At 42.4% G+C, this 16,511-nt stretch overlaps 1 protein-coding gene across 1 annotated transcript in view; it reads right to left on the reverse strand.

Annotated features, from left to right (window-relative positions):
- The window catches only part of LOC138967735 (nucleoprotein TPR-like), a 66,505-nt gene that overhangs the window by 33,019 nt on the left and 16,975 nt on the right, over positions 1-16,511 (reverse strand). The window contains exons 18-30 of the mRNA XM_070340390.1: positions 14,628-14,778; positions 13,657-13,835; positions 13,087-13,165; positions 12,287-12,430; positions 7,377-7,691; positions 5,560-5,670; positions 5,086-5,155; positions 4,506-4,574; positions 4,162-4,256; positions 3,763-3,817; positions 3,167-3,264; positions 2,479-2,613; positions 372-524 (exon numbers count right to left, since the gene is read on the reverse strand). Coding sequence (XP_070196491.1) covers positions 372-524; positions 2,479-2,613; positions 3,167-3,264; positions 3,763-3,817; positions 4,162-4,256; positions 4,506-4,574; positions 5,086-5,155; positions 5,560-5,670; positions 7,377-7,691; positions 12,287-12,430; positions 13,087-13,165; positions 13,657-13,835; positions 14,628-14,778 — 1,654 coding nt within the window. The remainder of the gene's footprint in view (positions 1-371; positions 525-2,478; positions 2,614-3,166; positions 3,265-3,762; positions 3,818-4,161; positions 4,257-4,505; positions 4,575-5,085; positions 5,156-5,559; positions 5,671-7,376; positions 7,692-12,286; positions 12,431-13,086; positions 13,166-13,656; positions 13,836-14,627; positions 14,779-16,511) is intronic.

The raw sequence follows: 16,511 nt of genomic DNA on the forward strand, positions 1-16,511 counted from the left end.
TTGTTTAAGTTTTATACATCCTTGTCACAAGTTGCACATGGCGTAGTAGAAATAATATGACCCGAAGGAATCCTACTTTAAACAAATGTGTACACACTACAAGGACTGAATCACATGTTTACAGGAACACAAACTTGACATTTTAAATTATCTTCATCACACCTCACACACAGACATTCCAAAGCACTCAGTTCAACGTTTGTCAGAGACATGTGCACAGGAGCACGTGTTTCCGACACTCCCCTCGTTAGTGATTGGCCTCTGTTTGGCAGAGGTTTTGCAAGAAAAGGTCACTCTCCAACAACACATACAAACCTGACAGTTATTTTCGGAAATTCATCTATTTTGACATCAAGCCCTTTCCAGCTTACCTGTGCGTTGAGGAATTTCTGCTGTTCTCCTTGGAGCTGTGATTGCAGCTTGGCCAGGTCGTCGTTGTGACTCTCCAGCTGTTTCTTCAGGGCCGTCAGAGCCTCCACGTCAGCTGCATGCAGCATCAGCTCCCTCTGGTACTTGTCTTGGGCCTGAAACCACAGGGATTTCATTTTTATTTTTTTCTCCATCATTTTGCATCTCTGGGATATTCAGGTCACTTACCCACTTCCTGTTACTTCACTGCACACACAGAACACTTCTTGTAGCCAACTCCCAGGATAGCTTGTGCGTGGTTTTTTGTTTTCCTTTTTACATTTAGTCAAGTTTTGACTAAATGTTTTAACATAGAGGGGGGAATCGAGACGAGGGTTGTGGTGTATGTGTGTGTGTCTGTGTGTGTGTGTGTGTGTGTGTGTGTCTGTGTGTGTGTGTAGAGCGATTCAGACTAAACTACTGGACCGATCTTTATGAAATTTGACATGAGAGTTCCTGGGTATGAAATCCCCGAACGTTTTTTTCATTTTTTTGATAAATGTCTTTGATGACGTCATATCCGGCTTTTCGTGAAAGTTGAGGCGGCACTGTCACGCCCTCATTTTTCAACCAAATTGGTTCAAATTTTGGTCAAGTAATCTTCGACGAAGCCCGGGGTTCGGTATTGCATTTCAGCTTGGTGGCTTAAAAATTAATTAATGACTTTGGTCATTAAAAATCTGAAAATTGTAAAAAAAAATAAAAATGTATAAAACGCTCCAAATTTACGTTTATCTTATTTTCCATCATTTGCTGATTCCAAAAACATATAAATATGTTATATTCGGATTAAAAACAAGCTCTGAAAATTAAATATATAAAAATTATTATCAAAATTAAATTGTCCAAATCAATTTAAAAACACTTTCATCTTATTCCTTGTCGGTTCCTGATTCCAAAAACATATAGATATGATATGTTTGGATTAAAAACACGCTCAGAAAGTTAAAACAAAGAGAGGTACAGAAAAGCGTGCTATCCTTCTTAGCGCAACTACTACCCCGCTCTTCTTGTCAATTTCACTGCCTTTGCCATGAGCGGTGGCCTGACGATACTACGAGTAAAATGGCGTTGCGTTCAGTTTCATTCTGTGAGTTCGACAGCTACTTGACTAAATATTGTATTTTCGCCTTACGCGACTTGTTACATTTAGTCAAGTTTTGACTAAATGTTTTAACATAGAGGGGGGAATCGAGACGAGGGTTGTGGTGTATGTGTGTGTGTCTGTGTAGAGCGATTCAGAGAAAACTACTGGACCGATCTTCATGAAACTTGACATGAGAGATCCTGAGTATGGTATCTCCAGACCTTTTTTTTCATTTTTTTGATAAATGTCTTTGATGACGTCATATCCGGCTTTTCGTGAAAGTTGAGGCGGCACTGTCACGCTCTCATTTTTCAACCAAATTGGTTGAAATTTTGGTCAAGTAATCTTCGACGAAGCCCGGACTTTGGTATTACATTTCAGCTTGGAGGCTAACATTTAATTAATGAGTTTGCTCATTAAAGTTGTCATTAAAATCGATTTTTCGCAAACAGATTTAAAATTGATTGCATCATATTCTTCATCACATTCTGAATCTAAAAATATATACATATGTCATGTTTACTCTTAAAATGTGATCACAATTAACGAAAATAGATTAATTAGTCTTACGATTAAAATTTAAGAAATCGATCCAAAAATGATTTCATCTTATTCTTTATCATTTCCTGATTCCAAAAACATATAGATATGATAGGTTGTATTCAAAACAAGCTCAGAAAGTTAACAAGAATACAGAAAAGCGCGCTTTCCTGCTTAGCACAATACGCCACCGCGCTAATCTGGCGTGTCAATATCACTACGTTTTGCACGTGGAAGGTGAGCGATTTCCTTCACGCGGGGATTGACGAAGCTGTACTGTCTTGGTGAAAAAATACAGTGCGTTCAGTTTCATTCCGTGTGTTCGACAGCTTGACTAAATGTAGTAATTTCGCCTTACGCGACTTGTTTTCCTTTTCATCACTTTATTGTCCCATTGCTGGGATATTCGGGTCACTTCACATCATTTTTCAGAAATGGTTTACCTCAGAAGCCAGTTGTACTTGTTCCTGCAGGGCTTGCTGTGCCTTGGTCTGATCGGCAACCGCTGTTTCTCGCATCTGCATGGCCTCCTGCAGCTCATGACGCAGTGACGCTAACTGCTTTCTCAGATCATTGTTCTGCAAAGTGAGGAGCAGCAACACTGCATTAGTAACCCTCTCAATTTCACATTCTCTAGCACGAAAAACAATGGCACAATACTGCAGAAACAAGTCAATTTTACATTCTCCAATGCAGAATCAAGTCAAATTTACATTCTTCAATGCAGAATCAAGTCAAATTTACATTCTTCAATGCAGAATCAAGTCAAATTTACATTCTTCAATGCAGAATCAAGTTAATTCACATTCTCCAATGCAGAATCAAGTCAATTTTACATTCTCCAAAGTGAGAAACTATAATTGACTTAGTATCAAGGCTAGATGTTATCATAACAGAAGAATTACAATCGAAACACCCCCTTGGACATAAAATTCTGAACAATTAGGATCCTAGGTGCAAGAAGAAGGTAACAGATATATAAAAATCAAGGTACAAATCTCATGATACATAAAGGATTTTATTCCCTAGTTGGCTACAAGCTATGAAGTTACTCCAATCTGCCTGCCCGCATGAGAGTGGATGTGCACACACATGTACAGCGTGTGCGCCAAAAGAAGTGAGTGTACATACCAGGTTGTGGCTGTCCTCAGTGATGCGGATGTTCTCATTCAGAAGCTCCTGGTGGTCTTTCTCCAGCTCTTCAACGCGCTTCTCAAGGGCTGCCTTGGCTGGTGAACACAGTTTGCGAGTCAATTAAACATTTATCAATTGACTTCCAATCAGCAAATAGACATTTTGCGGTAATAACTACGACAGGTTTTGAAGGGCTATGGAAGAGTTGTCAGCTACAAAAGCTGAGGCAAGCTGGCATATTTCAAAACATCTTCTATACTAAGAAGCATAGTTCAGGCTAGGTGTCTGTCAATGGTTTTCAAAACATCCAATCATTGTGAGAGGAAGTCCGTCAGCTGACCCAACCAAGAGCGGAATAGGCTGATCCACTGTCATTCAAAACAATCTGTTGATTTCATGATGAATTTGTCAAATGGCATATTCTCTCGCTGATTCAAGCCTAATCAGTGGAGAATCTATTACTTCTGATGCAAAACAGCTAAACACAGTTGGCAATCGAAAGGAAACTGCTCGGTCAAGTCTTCATAAAATCAAATCAGGTGTAGCTTTTATCTGGTGAGTATGGCAGACCAAAGTTGTTTGTGATAACTTACCATTTTGTGCCTCAATCATCTTGGTCTCACAAGTCTCCTGGAACTCTTTGCTCGTCTGGAACAAAAATCAGACGGGCTCATTTCCATTGTATCACTTTGCATGATCACAAGAGAGAAAAGGTCATGAGAGGAGAGAAAAGTATCGGGTGAGTGACCTGATTTGAAAATAGTACAGAAAATGAAGTTTCTTAGAGCTGCTGTCAAAAGGGAAGTAAATTCTAAGAAAAGGGGCACAGACAGGGAAAGAGCAAGCAAGAGATACTGAAAGACAGCCTGTGTAGGACTAGGAGGAAGGAAGACAGAAACAGTGCTTACCTGGTTAGACTGTACAGGGAAAGAGCAAGCAAGAGATACTGAAAGTCAGCCTGTGGGTGGGAGAAAGACAGAGACAGTGCTTACCTGGTTAGACTGTCTCAGGTTCTGTTCCACACCCTCTGCGATGGACTTGTACTGGTCAGCCTGTTGTTTGGATGCCTTCAGCTGAGTTTGCAGATCTGGATAATAACCACAGCAAAACTGCATTAAACTTGTCTCTCTGTCAAAATATTTTTAAGGTAAACTCATGAATTTGTGATTAACAGTCAGTACACCACTTGAGACTAAACTCCCTCTTTCTTCACTCATAAAAAAGTGATCTGTATCTCTCACTTGTGTGAATTCAAAACAGACGTTCGAGTTCTTTTTTCAGTCCATATCATGTGTACAGGAAGAGAGAAAGATATAAAATAAATTACAAAACTCACTCTTCATGTGCTCCTTCATCTGGGCTATTTCAGCTCTCAGATCCTTCATTTCTTCATCAGCTGGCATGCCTGACAGAGAAAGTAACAAAATGTAATGAATTTGACACATGATATTACAAAATAAATTCAAATCTTTGCTATATCATGACACTGTCCAGTATAGCTAGTCAGCCAAGAAAATAGCATTGGAAAACAATACTCAGCAGCACGCTCCCATGTTACATCCCCCATTCCCTACCAAATGGAAACTACAGTTTCAATAAATTTAACACACGCGACAGCACCACAAACCCAAAATACACACGCTGATTTGTCTACACTGAGAGAGTTTCCAGCATTGCGGTTCAGCGTTGAAAACAGAATGACGAAGACAGTAGTGCCCCTGTGGCAATAGTACGTCCCCAGAGACAGTGAAAGACTTCCTGCAAATTTGTCCGAACACACCAAGTGTCTGACTAATACACCACTGAGGGAGATGTTCAGCCCCTTGGAAAACTTAGAGTGTACAGCAGCCCATACCAGAGCAACCTGTGTTCCTGTCCAGAACACGGACAGAGAAAAGGATAAAAACAATACTCACCACCTTCAGATGTTCCCAGGTTGCTCAGCTTGTTTTCTGCTGCTGCAAGTTTAGCCTCTGTAGCAGACAGCTTGGGACAGAGGACGTATCAATTCAGCTCACACTTAATCATGTTATCAATTCTATCTGAATTCTATAAAATGTGTACGCTCATTTTCACCATATTTATTCTTTAGCTGTAATGATGTACAATAATGTTCACCCCATTTATTCTTTAGCTGTAATGATGTACAATGATTTTCACCCCATTTATTCTTTAGCTGTTAAGATAAAAAACGATATGTGTAATCTTTCATGCCAATATCTTAAAAATGACAGGTTAGAATTCATGATGATTTGTAACAGTTCACTGTATGTTTACCGTATCCATTTGTTTTTGTGTATATAATTTAATAATCAAAAGAATCACATTTACTTATAAGAATATAAATTCACGACCTCAATCTCACATTTGTAAAAACTAAAATTACTTACCTCTTGTAAGTTATCTTGCATCTCCTTTTTGGCCTTTTGGGTTTCTGTCTTAAGTTCTTCTTGCATCTCTCTTGCCTTGGCAAGCTCTGTCTGTGCACTCTTCAGCCGAGTCTGTCAACAGAATCATGATCACAGTTAGTACAGAAGATATTGGGACTGGATCAGCTTAAAACAAGTAGCTTGGATGACTCATTCTAAAGTCGATGGGTCATTCTCAGGAGGATGGTCGAGTCTATTTGTCAACTTTGACTCAGGTCAGACATTCAATGGGTCACTTGACCCACTCACAGTTAATACGATCTTATCATTCAAACTGACCTAGCTCTAGCACTAAGACTCGCACTTGGCCTGCAGAAGATTCCAAGATGCACTCCCCACCCCACCCCTCCCCCATCCTTACAAGGATAAGAGAAGAAGATGAACAAGGCTACAAGGAGACAAAAAGGAGAAATAAGAAGGAAGAAAGGGAACGAGACTGTGGAGGAGGAGGAGGAAGAGACAGAAAATGAGAGGGAACCAGACACAAAGCAAGGACACACAAAAGAGGGAAAAGAAACAAGTCGCGTAAGGCGAAAATACAATATTTAGTCAAGTAGCTGCCATTTTTCAGCAAGACCGTATACTCGTAGCATCGTCAGTCCACCGCTCACGGCAAAGGCAGTGAAATTGACAAGAAGAGCGGGGTAGTAGTTGCGCTAAGAAGGATAGCACGCTTTTCTGTACCTCTCTTTGTTTTAACTTTCTGAGCGTGTTTTTAATCCAAACATATCATATCTATATGTTTTTGGAATCAGGAACCGACAAGGAATAAGATGAAAGTGTTTTTAAATTGATTTCGACAATTTAATTTTGATAATAATTTTTATATATTTAATTTTCAGAGCTTGTTTTTAATCCGAATATAACATATTTATATGTTTTTGGAATCAGCAAATGATGGAGAATAAGATAAACGTAAATTTGGATCGTTTTATAAATTTTTATTTTTTTTTACAATTTTCAGATTTTTAATGACCAAAGTCATTAATTAATTTTTAAGCCACCAAGCTGAAATGCAATACCGAACCCCGGGCTTCGTCGAAGATTACTTGACCAAAATTTCAACCAATTTGGTTGAAAAATGAGGGCGTGACAGTGCCGCCTCAACTTTCACGAAAAGCCGGATATGACGTCATCAAAGACATTTATCAAAAAAATGAAAAAAACGTATGGGGATATCAATCCCAGGAACTCTCATGTCAAATTTCATAAAGATCGGTCTAGTAGTTTGGTCTGAATCGCTCTACACGCACACACACACACACACACACACACACATACACACACACATACACACACACATACACCACGACCCTCGTTTCGATTCCCCCTCGATGTTAAAATATTTAGTCAAAACTTGACTAAATATAAAAAGAAGAGGACTGAAAGAGAGAGTAAGAAATGAAAGAGAGACCGATGATGCACGAAGAAGAAGACGAAGATGATGAAGACGAAGACGAAGACGAAGAAGAAGAACAGACGATGCACGAAGAAGAAGAAGAAGAAAAAGAAAAAGAAGAAAGAAGGAGGAAGAGGAAGACACAGGAAGCAGAAACAAAGAATAAGTCAAAGATAAAGCACTCCACCACAATCCTTACAAGAATAACAGAAGATGAACAAGACAGCAAAGGTAACAAGAAGAAGAAATAATAATAATAAGAAGAAAACAGAAGAGGAGGGCAAAGAAAGGGACGCAGACCAAGGATAAGCAGAGACAAAGCAAAGTGAAAAGAAAAGGGAGAGAAGCAAAATGCAAAACAGCACCACCACACCCTCACCTCCAGAGAGTTGACGGTGCTTGTCTTCTCCTCCTCCGCACACTCCAGCTTCCTTCGCAGCAGGGCCACCTCCTTCTCCAGGCTGTCAATCTGGTTGGTGTAGCGTGACTTGGACTCAAAGTCTGCTCTTTCCAGGTTGTTCTGGATGGCCTGAAGATTGGCCGTCAGCATGGCATTGGATTGCCGCTCACGTCTCATGCTCTCAACCTCAGCAATTAATCGCTGCTCGTGCGAGCGCAACTGGTCGTACTGTGTTCGCAGGTTGTCCACTTTGGCTTCCCAGGTGCTGGCTAGCTGCTGTTTCTCGAAGACGTCCTGGTGAAAGAGGTAGGTGTTGGTAAGGCAGTTTGCTTTACAAAACAATATTTGACATAGCAATACCAAAACAATTATAAATGCTTTCAACAAAATCAAGAAAGACATTTGGTTTGACAGTGTTGTTGCCAGCCTAAGAAGACAATAGGTCATTTGGACCTCCCTAAAAAAACACCAATAGGTCCAAATGTCCTGGCTTTAAAAAAACAATAGGTCCAAATTGTACCGCCATATTTTGTTGCAACTTTTAGCAACTTTTTTGTTGGGCAACATTTTCAGGCTATTCGCGTTTTTCCCTATCCTTCTTATTCTGAACCTGTTTCAAGTCCTTTGGCATTGCTTTGATGTCGCTTCCTAGTTTTAATTGTTCATAAACTTTGCGAGGAGAAAGAGCCTGACATTCCTGGCATACCCTTTCCAATACAGAGCCCGGTGAACGAATGTAGGGATCCTGCCTGATCTTCGCATTACCATGCCGTAGTATCATATTCATGAACTTTCCGCTGTTTGCGCCGTTTTCGGTAAATAGGTACACCGACTGGATAGGGTATTTCCGTAAACGTAGCCTCGAGTGCCAATGATGACAAACATGGACTCGGCACCGAATGCATTTTCACTCGTAGTGAACATGAGCATTTCGATCGGGGTTTGTTTTCCGACTTTGCAACTCCCATTCCATTCATTGCAGACCTTGTCCGCCTTGTACGAATATGCATCGGTCAGTTGACCACCAAATCGTAAAAACTATCGGACCATCGACCGGACAAGGCTAGGTCCAATGCGTCAAATCAGAAAGGAATGCGTCAGAGACCGAAGACCGAGGCCGGGCCACAACACTGGTTTGAAATCCACCAAACGAACACAAGACACATATATGTAGAATAAAACATTAAAATATAATCAAGAAGTTGGAAAAACCACTCTTTTTAATGCCTATCATTATTTGTTCCATCACTGTCACGGTTTCAGTGACATGAGTGGGAAAGGAACTCTTTGTGGGGCGCCTTTCCCAAATTGCAATGCAATGCGCCTGTGCTGGCAGCCACATTGCGGAAAGGTTCTGCTAAACGATCACGAAATTCATGTGGAAAGTGCCGGCGTGAAATCCGTGCGGGCTCATGGGGTGATTCTTCGCTCACGGCTAAAATCACGTGTTTCGAGCATGCTATACCTGTGTTTGGTAGGCGACCAGTGATTGGTCAGGGAGATCACTTGTTCTGGGACAGGCGATTGCTGATTGGTCAGGGAGATCACTTGGTCTTTCTTTCCCTTTTTACATTTAGTCAAGTTTTGACTAAATGTTTTAATGTAGAGGGGGGAATCGAGACGAGGGTCGTGGTGTATGTGCGTGTGTGTGTCTGTCTGTGTGTGTGTGTGGAGAGCGATTCAGACTAAACTACTGGACCGATCTTTATGAAATTTGACATGAGAGTTCCTGGGTATGAAATCCCCGAACGTTTTTTTCATTTTTTTGATAAATGTCTTTGATGACGTCATATCCGACTTTTCGCGAAAGTTGAGGCGGCATTGTCACGCCCTCATTTTTCAACCAAATTGGTTGAAATTTTGGTCGGGTAATGTTCGACGAAGCCCGGACTTCGGTATTGCATTTCAGCGTGGTGGCTTAAAAATTAATTAATGACTTTGGTCATTAAAAATCTGAAAATTGTAAAAAAAATATGTTTTTTATAAAACGATCCAAATTTACGTTTATCTTATTCTCCATCATTTGCTGATTCCAAAAACATATAAATATGTTATATTCGGATTAAAAACAAGCTCTGAAAATTAAATATATAAAAATTATTATCAAAATTAAATTTTCCAAATCAATTTAAAAACACTTTCATCTTATTCCTTGTCGGTTCCTGATTCCAAAAACATATAGATATATGTTTGGATTAAAAACACGCTCAGAAAGTTAAAACGAAGAGAGGTACAGAAAAGCGTGCTATCCTTCCCAGCGCAACTACTACCCCGCTCTTCTTGTCAATTTCACTGCCTATGCCGTGAGCGGTGGACTGACGATGCTACGAGTATACGGTCTTGCTGCGTTGCATTGCGTTCAGTTTCATTCTGTGAGTTCGACAGCTACTTGACTAAATGTTGTATTTTCGCCTTACGCGACTTGTTTGCTTTCTTTTCGCTACAAGCTTTGCAGACTACAGGGTCTGGGTTTCCGTTGACTAAGATTTGGAGGATTCCAACGCGTTGAAAGACTGGTTTAGGTCTACCAACGGGCTTCTGGCGTCAGTGCAGAACGCAGAAGGCTTAGGACGGAGGGATTTGGCTACATATTTTTGCTGATGAGCGGGAGCCAAATATTCAAGCGGTTTGCTTGGGAGAGCTACGTTTTACGAGCTGTTGAGCTTGTTGCTACACGTTTGCTGGAGGTTTGCTGCCTTGTTGCTGGAGGTTTGCTACACGGTTGCTGGAGACGTGCTACACTTTGGCTACACGTTTGCTGGAGACTTGCTACACCCTGGCTTCACTCTTGCTGGACGGGGGTTGCTGTTCTTTGCTGTACGGTTGCTGTTCTAGAGCTGTTGCTGGTGTTGCTGCGACTCTCGCCTGTATGCTCCACTGCGTTTCATCGAATGGACCCTGGCTACACCGAGAGTTGAGTGCACCCATGCGTAAACGCCCCCCACCTTGTCATCTTTCTAACCCTTTATGAAGAACTTTGAGTTGTGACAACGTGGAGTGTTAACGCCTGTACAGGCTAAGACTTTTTACAGAGCAGCTAAGTGTTTTCTAACTTTACACGGTTCAGCGTGTTCTTATTATTTCATAAACTTTAACTGGCTTTTGTCAGTTATTTTTGTTTTACGACTTGGTCGTAAAAACACTTTTGGCTTCACGAGAAGAGGGAGGTGGAGAGTTAGTGTATATAAACAGACGTCTAGAACTTATACTTTTGTTGATTCTAACTTTTTTGTGTGACTGCGAGAGTGGGTCGTGGTGTGGTTAGTCAGTTAGCAGTAATTGACCGTTTTAGGTCATTCATTTGACCACAAAAACGTGACAATCACTATAAAACTACTAGCAACGTAAGAAGTAATGCCTCTTATTTTTTTTCATCTTTGGAACCCTCCTTTTTAAGACCCCCCCAATTTAAGCTTTCCCGTTCTTTAAGACTCAGCCTTCTTAGATTTCCTGTTTATAGATAGCACCTGTAAATGTAGCCCCATTTTAAGACTGCCTCCCTTTTCAGGCCTGATTTTCTCCTCAGATTATTTGAGGCCTTACAAGAGGGGTTCCACTGTACGTACCTCCTTCACTTTGGAGATGGTCAGCTCATGCTTGGCCACAGAGTTACAAGAGGGGTTCCACTGTACGTACCTCCTTCACTTTGGAGATGGTCAGCTCATGCTTGGCCACAGAGTTACAAGAGGGGTTCCACTGAACGTACCTCCTTCACTTTGGAGATGGTCAGCTCATGCTTGGCCACAGAGTTACAAGAGGGGTTCCACTGTACGTACCTCCTTCACTTTGGAGATGGTCAGCTCATGCTTGGCCACAGAGTTACAAGAGGGGTTCCACTGTACGTACCTCCTTCACTTTGGAGATGGTCAGCTCATGCTTGGCCACAGAGTTACAAGAGGGGTTCCACTGTACGTACCTCCTTCACTTTGGAGATGGTCAGCTCATGCTTGGCCACAGAGTTACAAGAGGGGTTCCACTGTACGTACCTCCTTCACTTTGGAGATGGTCAGCTCATGCTTGGCGACAGTTACAAGAGGGGTTCCACTGTACGTACCTCCTTCACTTTGGAGATGGTCAGCTCATGCTTGGCCACAGAGTTACAAGAGGGGTTCCACTGAACATACCTCCTTCACTTTGGAGATGGTCAGCTCATGCTTGGCCACAGAGTTACAAGAGGGGTTCCCCTGTACGTACCTCCTTCACTTTGGAGATGGTCAGCTCATGCTTGGCCACAGAGTTACAAGAGGGGTTCCACTGAACACACCTCCTTCACTTTGGAGATGGTCAGCTCATGCTTGGCGACAGTTACAAGAGGGGTTCCACTGTACGTACCTCCTTCACTTTGGAGATGGTCAGCTCATGCTTGGCCACAGAGTTACGAGAGGTTCCACTGTACATACCTCCTTCACTTTGGAGATGGTCAGCTCATGCTTGGCCACAGAGTTACAAGAGGGGTTCCCCTGTACGTACCTCCTTCACTTTGGAGATGGTCAGCTCATGCTTGCCACAGAGTTACAAGAGGGGTTCCACTGTACGTACCTCCTTCACTTTGGAGATGGTCAGCTCATGCTTGGCCACAGAGTTAAAAGAGGGGTTCCACTGAACATACCTCCTTCACTTTGGAGATGGTCAGCTCATGCTTGGCCACAGAGTTACAAGAGGGGTTCCCCTGTACGTACCTCCTTCACTTTGGAGATGGTCAGCTCATGCTTGGCCACAGAGTTACAAGAGGGGTTCCACTGTACGTACCTCCTTCACTTTGGAGATGGTCAGCTCATGCTTGGCCACAGAGTTACAAGAGGGGTTCCACTGTACGTACCTCCTTCACTTTGGAGATGGTCAGCTCATGCTTGGCCACAGAGTTACAAGAGGGGTTCCACTGTACGTACCTCCTTCACTTTGGAGATGGTCAGCTCATGCTTGGCCACAGAGGTGCTGTACTTCTGGCACTTGTCTTGCAGTGCCGCTATCTCCTTCCTGTAGCTCTCAGCATTGTTCTGCAGAATCTTGTAGCGCTCAGCTGCATGGTCCACCTGCGTACGGAAGACAAAAGGAGGCATGTTATTCAGTTGTATTAGCGAATGAAAAGAAGATTAAGTTGTATTCACCGCAGGTTTCCTCAGTTTTCCCTGCAAGAACTGATGAAAAAAGGAAAATTCAGGTGAAAGAAACCATGACAGACAATTTCAGAGCAACAGTTTGATTAAGTTCTCATCAGCCTTTGCCTTGCTTAAAGGCATATGTATGCGCTCCCGTGTTTACAAAGTGTAGTTTGCCCACAATCGATGTCAAACGCACCATAAGACCATATAATGACGATATGTCACCATGCGCGGACCATAATACATGCATTACAGCTTGTTCTAGCCTCTGAAAAAGTGAGGATGTCAACAAAGCCGCGGTGTTAGCTCCCTTGCATCAACATTACATGTGTTGCCAAATCTATAAATAGGACCATCTAGATCAAAATAAAAATTCAAATATCTCAACATTTAAGGGCTCCTAGACCACAATATTTTGCAGGGAACTTAATTTAGCATGTCTCCAGCTGTTGGTAAAGCAATTAGCGTGTATATTCATCGAGTTAATATGCCTTTAAGTCAAGACCTGTTGATGAGAGTCATCAATAAGATGCTGTACTTTACCAGCAACATGCACATAAAGGAACAATTCAGCACTGCAAACCTACCTGAGAAGCTACTTTGGCGTTCTGAACACGGCTTTCAGACAACTCATTGCGTATCTTCTCCAGTTGTTCATTCAGGATCCTGTGGACAGAAAAACAGTGAGTCAAATGCAACAAGCAGAGCTAGAGGCAAGCTTTCAGTCCAATAAACTGCAATCTTTCTTGAAACATCTAATTCTCCTCCTATGACAAGCTCTAAAAGAGTAATCGGAAGCACATGTTTCTTCATTAATTTCATGACATTCGTTGGCATTATGCTGATGCATAAAAAAGAGAGGAAAAAACATTACATTTCTTCAACAAAATGAATAGCAAATGAAATAAGAAAACAGCCAGCACCTCCTAACCCTTTCCAAAACAAGTAAAAGAATAGCTATGCGGCTTTGAAAGTAGTTGAATGTCATTACTTAAATTATTAATATCCGTAAAATCATCAAAAGACCGACAAACAAAAGCTACTTTCAATTATCCGTAACATTATCAAATAATCTACCAACCAACACACTTTACTATTCAAACCCTTCCCCATCTACAATTGCAAACTTGCACGGCTCAACAGAGAGCAGCACGCACCTCTCATTCTCCATCTTCTCCTTCCTGTAAGTGTTGTACTCAGCCTGCAGTTCTTTCAGTGCCATGCGAGCCTCGTTCAGCTCCTTGTCCATATCGCCCACAGACCTGTCCGCCTGGCCAGAGCCTCTGCCTGATGACGGCATAGGTGTGGATGTCAGCGGCTGTTGACCTGGAGAAATCTGTGGGATCGACAAACAGGTGTTAGGTCAGGCGAATGGAAAAAAAAGGAGTAAATATCCTGTGCAGAAGGGGGTAGGGATGGAGAACCTAGCAATAGCTAGAAGGGACCAAGGACAGAAAGAAAGGGTTGGAGAGAAGGATAAGGAGTGAAGGAGGCAGAGAACAAAGGCAGGAGAGACAGAAGGTGAGAGAAAGAGATCAATTTTCCCCCAAAAAACAAGCACAAAACAAGAATCAGCTGCAACAGCAGCCTATTCTCCAAAGTATATCGGTCAACAATAACCTACAAGACAGGATGATATGCATTGACATTCATGTGAGAAACCTCATGTATACTGGACATCCTGTCTCATTTGCTACACATATATTTTTCTCATTTTGCATGAATCATTGGTTACGCAGGTTACTTACAATTTGTCGAGCCTGCCCTGGCGATCCCATTTTGATAACAATCACCTGTCCGTCACGACCATCCCATAGACTAATAATAACTGGACAAGAGTTTTCCCTCTATAATTCACATTTCCATAATGACCTCCTGTCCACGAGGACCGCTTGTTTGGTCCCTTTGGTTGTTGTAGAGACAGATTCAGCTGTATTTAATCTTGACAGTTGGTCACTGTTACTACTTGATTGATAACAATGCTGACACTAAACCCAAAGGCTTCTTGTACAAAAAGCAGTTACATGTCTGTGCATTGAAAATAAGGAAGCCGAATAACTGAATCAGTACCACGACATATCAGAGAAATCTATCTCCAAAACACACACAAGCTCTCTCCATAACTTACAGGGGTAGATCCGCCTTGCTGCAGAAGGACCCTGTACATGTCTCGCTGACGTACGATGGCTTCCACCATCTCTGCCTGGCGTGTGCGATCCCCACGAAGCTGCTCTAGCTCCTGACTGGCTATTTCCAGCTGCTGCTTCAGCTCTCTTACTCTGGAGAGAATTCAATACAAAAATTAAGAAAAAGTATTAAAAAAAGCACACACACACACACACATTTTGGTTTCAAGATGCCAGGCATGATTCCCTCTGGCAATGAACGTTTCACAGCAATCATTCTCTCTGGCAAAACACTAAGAAACATTATTACTTGCACAGGTGACTATGGGTTTTTACTTCCTCTTTCCTTTCGCAACAACAAAAGAAAATGTTCTACATGCAATGAAACATGACATAGACCTGTAACAAACACTTCCAAGCATAAACTGTGACAGATTGTAAGGCTTCTTTTTAAGCCTACTGTCTATATGATACTTACCGAGACAGTACTATTCTTGCACATTATCTATTATAGGCCGAAAAAATTGGACAAAACGCTGAGTGGGTACAATTATCTCCCATAACCATGCGCCACCGTGGATCCCAAGCACTGTCCGAGTGCTTCCCCCTTACAGGATGTAGGTGGCGCGTCCTCTTTCTTTATGAGCTGCAGACCCTCAAAAAGCCCATAACATATCAAGAGGGGAGGCGGGAGGGAAACTCTAATAGTACTGTCTCGGTAAGTATCATATAGACAGTAGGCTTAAAAAGAAGCCTTACAGTCAATATAACACTTACCTCGACAGTACTATTCTTGCACAGAATACCAGAGTGGTGTGAGGGTGATATGTAGAGTATTAAACTCCTTAATCAAAATCACTTAAATCCAAGGATTAAGATACCCAGGCAATTTTCGAACAGTACTACCGTAAAAGAAAATATACCCAAGAAACATACCTTAGACTGACGTGACCATGCTAGCAACCACTGCTGTGTGGTGAACTCAATGTCAAAGTCCAGGCCATTCAAAGCTTGAATACCACTGAGTCTACGGCAAGTGGCTAAAGCGATGAGGAACAATTAGTCTTAAAAATCAGCAACTTGATACTGATGCCTGCCAGGGGTTCAAACTCATTGCTACGCAGGAGTTTGAGGACCAGAAAGACATCCCCCTTGGGAAATGAAACCCGAGGTTTAGACACCGCTGCATTGCTAATACCCGAAAGGACATTAGCGATGAGGGAGGACCTGATCAAGTGTTCAGTTCTGCGACCAGTAGCGGCCGCAATCGTGGAAGCGATGGCAGATCTGTATCCAAGAAGAGTCTTAGAAGAAAGACTCTTCTTTTGATACACTTCCACCAGGAAGTTGGCCAAGTCCTGTGTTGAGGGATAAAGCGGCTTTATCCCCTTGGACAAGGCGAAGGTGGCCCAAGCTCTCCAGCGTAAGTCGTAGAGCTGATTAGTTGATCGCCTCTTAGCGTTCAAGGAAAACTCTACTGAACTCTTGTGCAATCCTAGTGCAAGCAGTTTGGAGCGCACAAGAGCCATGCGGTCAAGCACAGACTCTCTGGACGTGGATGAGGGAGGCATGATCGAGGCTGGAGCAGACCTCCCCCGTCCAGATCCAGAGGTAGAGGGTCTACGTGGGTGAGACCGCGAAGATCTGGAAACCACGGAGCTGTTGGCCAGTAAGGCGCGACCAAAATCAGTCTTGGTCGTTCCTGCAGATATTTTGCCAGCACCCTCGGAATCAGAGATGTCGGGGGATAGGCGTAAGCATCGAGGAGCCTCCACAAGAGAGTGAATGCGTCCAAGTGGAACGCATTCATGTCTCGAAAGGGGCTGACGTACCTGGGAAGCCGAGCGCTGAATCGAGTTACGAACAGATCGATCAGAGGACGGTCC

This window comes from Littorina saxatilis, linkage group LG5, assembly GCF_037325665.1.
Source record: "Littorina saxatilis isolate snail1 linkage group LG5, US_GU_Lsax_2.0, whole genome shotgun sequence".
Classification (NCBI taxonomy): Eukaryota; Metazoa; Mollusca; class Gastropoda; order Littorinimorpha; family Littorinidae; genus Littorina; species Littorina saxatilis.